The sequence below is a fragment of the Danio rerio genome, chromosome 20 (genome assembly GCF_049306965.1).
Source record: "Danio rerio strain Tuebingen ecotype United States chromosome 20, GRCz12tu, whole genome shotgun sequence".
NCBI lineage: Eukaryota > Metazoa > Chordata > Actinopteri > Cypriniformes > Danionidae > Danio > Danio rerio.
Genome location: NC_133195.1, coordinates 32,232,689 through 32,242,122, shown reverse-complemented (window position 1 = coordinate 32,242,122; position 9,434 = coordinate 32,232,689). Strand labels below are relative to the sequence as shown.

Sequence of the window (9,434 nt, the reverse complement as noted above, 5' to 3'; positions counted from 1 at the left end):
CCCCCTGATTAATAAAATGGACTAAGCTGAAAAGAAAATGAATGGAGGAATTTTCATGAGACAGTCTGACTGTATTTCACAATGGTTAATAGGAGTTGTTTCACAATGGTTAATGTAGTTCTAATCCTCGATGAACCTAATAAATACAGTCTTCAAATTTATTATCAAACATTTCATGTGTGTCTATGCTTCATATCAAAGTTTGGGATGTAATTTTCCTCATTGGTTGTAGATTTAGTTCATATAACAGATTTAAAAAAATCCCTTTAGAAAATATACAAGGGGAGTCTGGAAATTGCCCACAAATCATCACAGAGTAAGGGTAAATAAAAATGACCCCATTATTAGAACATCTATCATCCAATCAGAATCAATCATTCAACAACATCCCTATAGTATAATTACAAAGAAACCATTAGCGATGATCTAATTTCGCCAAACAGCTTCACCGGAGCTATAATAAGATGCTAGCATCGCTCACAGTACACGAGGGTTCAAGGGAATCTGAATGGATTGTGCTCTGCAGATATCTACCAACCTAGAGTTAAAAAAATGCCTAATAATAGCACGTCTAACTGAGGCTTAAAGTTTACGGTGCTCAAAAATGCTCACACATAATCCATCCTCTGGCACAGCAACCCACTGGGCCTATAAGAAACTCCAAAAATCTGATAACAAAAGGTTAGAAAATACTACCACACTGATATCACGGTCTTTTTCAGTCAGGCCTGAGCTTTGAGGATCACAAATAGAAACATTATCTGCTGTTCGCCGAGCCTGAAACAACACCAAGATAACACCCGCACGCCAAAACAGGAGGCGATCCCACCATTGACGACAAATTGGTGAAATCCCACGAATAGTTTGGAATTTATTTGGAGAAACAAGCCGCATCCAATTTTGGCCTCATCACAGAGAGGCTACATTGAGGAAACATTGTGTGATTCCTCATAGTGTCACTGAAAGAGATAACGGAGGAGAAGGTGACAAATAAGGAGTTGGAGCCAAAGCAAGCGGCACTGAGGAGCAGCACTGATGTGTATCCAGGAGGACCTGTCACTCAGCATGACCCTAAAAGGACAGAGCTGGGCCAATCAGAGAGCAGAGAAAGGACACAGGGCCTTCTTAACATCCCCCCACACACACACCTCTCAGCTGTCTGGCATGTTATGGGCCCCGATCGCATACCAAAGCCTAGGCCTTTTGACAAAGGTGCCGTTACTCAGGTCTGGCTCCTAAATGTGACCCCACACAGCTAGTGTTACATCCTCTGTCTTCCTCCGAATGCCTGCGAAGTCAAATCAATATTTAGGTTTTTTGGACGTAAAGTGACCTTACACATGTATTGTGTTGTGTCAGAGATCATGATGTGGGATTTCCTGAGGTGCAAAGGATTGTAAAAGATCTAAAATAAGCTTTTAAATTAGTAATTTTGCGTCAGAAACTGAAAAAACACATGCCATTGTTTTCAAAATTTAGTTGATATGATTATTATTGGCAAGAAATAGTCCAAATTTCATGGTTCTCATGGTTTCTCATGCTTCAGTCTAACTGAATTAAAAATAAAACCTTAATCTGATTTTAATTGAATTGTTTTTCTTTTTTAATGGCTAATTTTAAGTTCTGGACAGTGTTATTTCAGTGTTATTTATATACTTTTATATAAAATCTGCCTATATAAACTATTCAAAACTGATTTCAGTAAGATTATTTCATTTAAATAGGTTTCTCTTTCAGTTTTAGTCATTTAAATAGAAACATCAAAACATTTTTAATAAACTATTATACTGTATAGTGTTTTCCCAGTGATGGATTGCAGCTGGAAGGGCATCCGCTGCGTAAAACATGTGCTGGATAAGTTGGCGGTTCATTCTGCTGTGGTGACCCCGGATTAATAAAGGGACTAAGCCACAAAGAAAATAAATGAATTAATGAACTGTATAGTGTTTAGTATAGTCTTAAAATATTTTATACTATTAAATTCAGCTTTTAAAAAAATTAACAGTATGTTGTTGTTTTTTTATTGTAATTAATAATAGTTTTTGTTAGTTAACAATAGCTCCAAAACTTTGCGATTTGCTAAAGTTGAACAGTGTTACCAAATTATCGTTGCATTAAACCCCTAACTTCCAAATTAAGAAGTTTTTTGACCAATTTCTTTGGTCAAATTGTGTTTGTGACATCACTCTAAGCAAATTACGAGTTTTAACAAAGGGTCAAGCTAGAGAGATACAATGCCCGATAGAGGGTTAAAACATTAAGTTTGTAAGTTAGCAATTAAGATAAGCATTTTTCTAAACCTGAATGTAAAATTACAGAAAATTAGATCAATATGATAAGATGCAAAATGGTTAATACCACCCAGTGGCACCCATACTTTATAGATCAGAAGTCTGACCTTGTCATTTGTCTTCATGATTAACCCACATCCATCACCATTCAGTAATCATAATGAACTATTCCATGCCTTTTCCCCCCACATAATAATAAACCCTTAAAGAACAGCCCCCGAGGACGTCTAACCTTTCCATTTGTCTCTGAAATCACAACAAACTACCAAAGAGGATCTGTCACCTCTCAAGGAACATCTGTCCAATTTGGTAATCACGTCAGAGACCATGGACTACAGCATACAATGGCCAGGGCATCTCTTATTTGGTGTTGTGTAAACTCTTGCACCGCCCCGGACCCCTGCCCCCCTCCTCGACCACCAGCATATTTAAGAGGCATCCCTTCTTCATGCCCTTCATCCCAGCGAAAACTCCAGTCTTGCGCTACAACTTTGGTGAGTGTTTGCTACTGCTTTTCTCTTTACGGACTACTTCAGAAAAGAGAAAGAGAGGCAGAGATTTAATAAGGAATAAGACAACGCTACATTCTTCATCTCAGCTGGAAAGGAACAGAAATTTCTGGATAATGGCGGAAATAGAGTTCTTACATCTTTTTAGCAAAAACTCGCTGATTAATTCCTCTGTCAAAAGTTTATAGCTGTAGCTTGAGAAATGTGGGGAAAGAAATGGCATGGGTTTGGTAACTCTAAGAACTAGCACTAAAATGAGAGCTTAGAGTTAGTTGTGCTTGACTGATGGAGGATTCGTTGGATTAGAATTCTGAAGGGTGAATTGAAAATGAACTAATAAAGAGAGGGACACATGTTGGCAGTCTCTGGACAGCTGAGGAGGCGACTCTTGGCTCCGGCTGTCATTTGTCATCAGGCAGCTGTGAAATATCCACAGATAGGACACTTGGTCAGGGGCTTCCACAGGAATGACAAGAACTGAGGCCTAAAATAGTTTAAAGGGGATCTGCTGTGCTGCTTTTGGCCTTTTATTAACCTTACGTGATGCTGATTTTTGGTTTTTAATGCAGCCGATTTTTTGATTATATTGAGTTGTAAACATTTATTCAGATTTACTTAATTCTACTCTTACTTTACTTAGACTTTTTGTTTAGTGTAGATGACTAAAACCAATTAAATTTAATAGAAAGCTCCAATATGGTTATAAAATATGTTTTAAACCATTTTTATTCAAATTTTCTTAAAAATAAAGCTTACAAAAGTGAATTTCACAGTGAAGAGTTCCTAGTAAATAATAGAACAGAACATCTTCCACTATAAAAAAATCTATTGCGTATTGAAAAGGATGAGTTTAAGGAACCATTGATGCAAAAATGTGTATTTTGAGTAGACAGTAATTAAGTCTACAGTAATTAAGAGGCATTGTGTCATGGTTTCAGCTGTGTTGTACACTCATAGGCTCACCTAACATTTGTTCTTTCTTTTAGAACCATCCTAAAAAACAGCAATCATGTGTGACGATGATGAGACTACCGCACTCGTGTGCGACAATGGTTCTGGTTTGGTCAAGGCTGGATTCGCCGGTGATGATGCTCCACGTGCTGTCTTTCCCTCTATTGTTGGCAGACCCCGTCACCAGGTGGGCTTCTAAAGCATGTACACAAAAAAAAAATAAAAAAAATATATTTATGCTTTCAAATTGGATGATAAGAACCTGCTCTCTATTCCGAAAACTTTGCATTGTCTAACAAAGTGACTTTTATAAAGTGACATTTTAGTAGACAGTATTTTGTCTGGGTAAATTACAGTATTTCTTTATTATGCTATTTTAAGGATTAATGTCTGTACAAATCTATTCTTTATTTTGAATTATATTTATTCAAACTACTAAGAATGCCAATAAAAGTCACTTAGTTTACCTGTCACAGTTTTTACACTGTAACTGCAGGGTTCCATACAATTCTTTCATGTTGTCCCAACAAAAGTTAATGTAACAGATGTAAATGAATTGAACATAAAACAATTAAGTTGTCCCCATAAAATCTTAAGGATTGTGTTGATTTCAGCTCATTTTAAGTAAGTAGTTTGAACCAAGGGCATAGAATTGGGATGGATGTACCAATATCCATCTGAAATGTCCCTACCAATAATTGATTTAATTTGAATAAAGTAATGCTGATTTGATTTGAATAAAGTAATGCTGCATCAACCCTTCAAAAGTTCATTGTAATACTATTAATCAAAACTGTGCAATTCTTCAAAATTCGGTTTTCATTTTTGGCCTCCATGATTATGAAAAACAATAATCAGGATAAAACAGTCATATTGAATCACACACCTCTCTAAATTTCAAAGCCCGACTGTAGTAAAATCCAGTAAATTGTCTTTTGCAGCATGGGATCTGACTGTTATTTGTATTATTAAGTGTTTATTTCTCATGCTTAAGTCCTTTATTCTTATTTTTAAGAGCCCAAAACAAAATTTGTGCTGTTCAATTCATGGACTCTGGGGATGTATGTCCCCACCAATGTTAAGAGCAAATCTATGCCCTTGGTTTCAACATGCAGCAAAAATAACCCTTAGAGAGTAACATCAAAAGTTGTCAGAGCAGAGATCATCAATAATCACAATGTAATAATCATAAAATACAGGAAACTCTTAAAATTAAAAGTGAAAAAGCTAAATGTCAATATAAAAACAGTAATGTTTACAACTACTTGAACCTTGTTTAGTGATGTCTAACCTGTGGCTGGTTTCCCTCAGGGTGTGATGGTTGGTATGGGTCAGAAAGACAGCTATGTGGGAGACGAGGCTCAGAGCAAGAGGGGTATCCTCACTCTTAAATACCCCATCGAGCACGGCATCATCACCAACTGGGATGACATGGAGAAGGTACCGATGAAACATCCGTTAATCAAACATGGGAGGCATTCAGTCCAATTAATGAGCCATATGGTATGTTTGGTGTGCATTCAGTTAATATCTTGATATTGTTTTCAGATCTGGCATCACACCTTCTACAATGAGCTGCGTGTGGCCCCTGAGGAGCATCCAACTCTGCTCACTGAGGCCCCCCTTAACCCTAAAGCCAACAGAGAGAAGATGACACAGGTGAGCCAAGACTTCGCTTTACACAACCTAAAAAATTATTATTATTTTTTTTTTTTATCTTTTGTATGGACACCTTAGCTTTGAGTTTTTATATGGTGATTTCCATTACTTGTGCTCATTCTCAAACATACTTTTTAGGTGTCATTTATACAGTTGAAGTCAGAATTATTAGTCCCTCTGTTTATTTTCTTCCCCAATTTCTGTATAAAGGAGAGACAATTTTTTCAACACATTTCTAAACATAATAGTTTTACAGCTCATTTCTAATAACTGATTTATTTTATCTTTGTTATGATGATAGTAAATAATATTTGACTAGATATTTTTAAAGACACTTCTATACAGCTTAAAGTGACATTTAAAGGCTTAACTAGGTTAATTCGGTTAACTAGGAAGATTAGGGTAATTAGGCAAGTTATTGTATAATGATGGTTTGTTCTGTAGATTACCGAAAAAATATAGCTTAAAGGGGCTAATAATTTTGATCTTTAAATGTTTTTAAAAGAAATTAAAATACTTTTATTTTAGCTAAAATAAAACAAAAAAGACTTTTTCCAGTAGAAAAAAAATATTATCAGACATACTGTGAAAATTTCCTTGCTCTGTTATACATCAATTGGGAAACATTTAAAAAAGAAAAAAAATCACAGGGGGGCTAATAATTCTGACTTCAACTGTATTTATTTTCAAATTAATTTAAATAATATGTTAAAATTTTATTATTAGTTTTGACGTTTATTTTATTGCAAGCAATGTTTTTTCCTCATTGTTTTATCTTTAGATTAATGATAATATCCCTAAATTTATTTTTCTATCTTTTCAGATCATGTTTGAGACCTTCAACGTTCCCGCCATGTATGTTGCTATTCAGGCTGTGCTCTCCCTCTACGCCTCTGGCCGTACCACTGGTCAGTGTCCATCCAATCTGTAAAAACAATACGAAACATCACAGGCATTAATCCTCTAATAAATCTGTAGCACAAGCAAAACTTGACACGTCAATTCATCATTTTACAGGTATTGTACTGGACTCTGGTGATGGTGTGACCCACAACGTGCCCATCTATGAGGGTTATGCTCTTCCTCATGCCATCATGCGTCTGGATCTGGCCGGTCGTGACTTGACTGACTACCTGATGAAGATCCTGACTGAGCGCGGCTACTCTTTTGTCACCACTGGTGGGTACTCAAAAACCATACTTACAAGGACAGTTCACCTAAAAATTTAAAAACTGTCATCATTTACACACCCTCCATATGTTTAAACTCTGTTGTAAACAAAAGAAGGTACATCGAAAAATTTTAACTGCCATGGACTTCCATAATGTTTTTTTTCCTCTACTATAGAATTCAGAGGCTACTTGTTATCAACGTTCTTTTACAAATAACTAAAATAACTAAAAATAACTAAAATAACTACCCGGGAGTAAATAGCTAAAGCCAATTACACCCAGGAGAGGGTTAAAATCCGGGGCTGTGCGATTTATGTCTAGAAGTGAAATTGGGGGGCACGTAATTACCGCTGTAAAGCTTAACTTTTTGATTTTAGGTCAAAAATTTAATCTGTTCGAGACGTCCAACAGATTAATAGGTACCGTAAAAGTTCACAGAGTGGGGTGATCACTAGAATGGAAAAGTCCCAGAGTAAAATGAGAAAATATGATACACCAGTGTTTTGGAATATGGAAAAATTGTATCTGATTGGGCAGTTAGAAGATTTAACTTGGGCCATCACCATACTGGTAGATCTGTCTCTGTGGGATAGCAGCATAATTACAATAAGGGGGATTCGAGACGCAACTCGCCACTGATAATATGTTGCAGTGGAAGTTCCTGGCGTTTGGCTGAGATCAAGACCTTTTATTACGTTTGGCTAGCTAAAGCGATCTACTCCCGGAAGCGATCTACTCCTTGTTAAATTGCCACTGTGTATCAAATGTGCTATATAAATAAACTTGCCTTGCCTATAAAGACTGTAAGCAATTCAGGGTGAGAATGAACAATTTATCATAAAATAGTATTAAAATATGGGACAATTTGGATGGGGAGTCTATACACACTCAAAGTTGGGTAGCTTTAACATTTGGTCAAATTTAGACAAACTGGGTTAAATGTTTTTATTATTTACATTTTTAACCCAACAGTTCAGATTGGGCATTAGCATTAGTACAGTTAGCATATTGTGCGGTAAAATATGTAGATGTGTGTTAGCATATAGTGATTATTACCAAAGACAATAGAATACACAAGACATGTGACTCGTATATTTTTGAATGGGGAAAAGTTTAATGGTCAATATGAGTAATGAAGCCCTGCCTACTAGTACAGGAGCCAACCACTGATCATTATATAGCAAATAAAGCCTGCCTTCTAGTAAAGAAGCCAATTATCGATAGATATAGACTGACGATACTCTGGGACAGGGGCTCGGACCAGACATGAGTTTCTGCAGATTTTGTATGATTTGAACATTTAGAAATAAAACTAAATGCAAATTTTATGAGATCTCAGCTTGCATCATAAAGGCTGCATCCAGATACTATTGTGCTGATTCCTAATATGAAATTCAGTCATAAACTTGGCAAGCAGTTTTGGAGAATTTGATTTTCCCCCATTCAAACAGAATGCCCGAGCATACTGCCCAAAAGGTGTTTCAAAGATGGCCACCGAGTTAAATGACTTGGCTTAATGGGACTTTGTTATTACTGCCGTTCCCAGAAGTATAATATACTTACTATTTTTTCTCCTCCACAGCCGAGCGTGAGATTGTGCGTGATATTAAGGAGAAGCTGTGCTACGTGGCTCTGGACTTTGAGAATGAGATGGCCACTGCTGCCTCCTCCTCCTCTCTGGAGAAGAGCTACGAGTTGCCTGATGGTCAGGTCATCACTATTGGAAATGAGCGTTTCCGTTGTCCCGAGACCCTCTTCCAGCCCTCTTTCATTGGTAAGTTTTGGTTTGGCCTGGTCAGATCACCTTGCGTTGCTGTTCTTACATCTCAAGAGCTTGTGAAATGTGCTAACACAGTGTGGGACGTTGTACCTCACAGGTATGGAGTCCGCTGGCATCCATGAAACTGCCTACAACAGTATTATGAAGTGCGACATTGATATCCGCAAGGATCTGTATGCCAACAACGTCCTTTCTGGTGGTACCACTATGTATCCAGGTATCGCTGACCGCATGCAGAAGGAAATCACTGCTCTGGCCCCCAGCACAATGAAGATCAAGGTAAACATCCTGCCAGTGTTGGAAAAAGGATATATTACAATCAAAGTACTTTTTAAGGAAAATAATGTGAAAGTATTTGTTGTTATTTGTGTGTGTGTGTGTGTGTATAGACTAAAATAGGCTTAATGTTGTAATGTATTTATTTTCTTACTGAAACACTGCATCCCACTGGTTAAATTGCAGTTTTACAGTCTACCACTCATACTCTTGTGTTTGTCCTCCAGATCATTGCTCCCCCTGAACGCAAGTACTCCGTCTGGATTGGTGGCTCCATCCTGGCCTCCCTGTCCACCTTCCAGCAGATGTGGATCAGCAAACAGGAGTATGATGAGGCAGGTCCCTCCATCGTCCACAGAAAGTGCTTCTAAATCTTCAATCCTTCTCTGTTCAGTCCAACTAACCCCCCGTATGCCTTTGTACTGTGCCTTGTGCTGTATATACATGTACCGTTGTAATAAAAGTTCTGATGTGTCCATACATATTGTGTTTGATAAAGTGAATCTATAAGGTGAACTAACGACTATAGCCACTTCCCTGTCATGAGGGGTGTATTTGGTCTGCAACACAGTTTATAAGCATCACACCCCCCTCTACTGGCTTTTCACCGTCACACTGTGTCCTAGTGCCACATAAACGTTATATAAAAGTAACAAGACTCATAAAAGTCAATGAACCAGGCAACCTTACAGCTTTAAAGGGTCACGAAACACCAAAACACATTTTTTGAGCTGTTGACAGTCGTATATGTGTCCCACACTGCTAAAAACACTATTAGGACACCTATATTTCACTA

At 37.3% G+C, this 9,434-nt stretch overlaps 1 protein-coding gene across 1 annotated transcript; it reads left to right on the top strand.

Annotated features, from left to right (window-relative positions):
• Positions 1-2,748: 2,748 nt before the first annotated feature.
• On the top strand, positions 2,749-9,115 carry actc1a (actin alpha cardiac muscle 1a). The gene is given in 9 exon segments (NM_001001409.2): positions 2,749-2,785; positions 3,787-3,938; positions 5,063-5,191; positions 5,300-5,410; positions 6,234-6,318; positions 6,428-6,589; positions 8,165-8,356; positions 8,460-8,641; positions 8,866-9,115. Coding segments are annotated over 8 exon segments (1,134 nt in total). The 5' UTR covers positions 2,749-2,785; positions 3,787-3,809; the 3' UTR covers positions 9,010-9,115.
• The last annotated feature ends 319 nt before the right edge of the window (positions 9,116-9,434 follow it).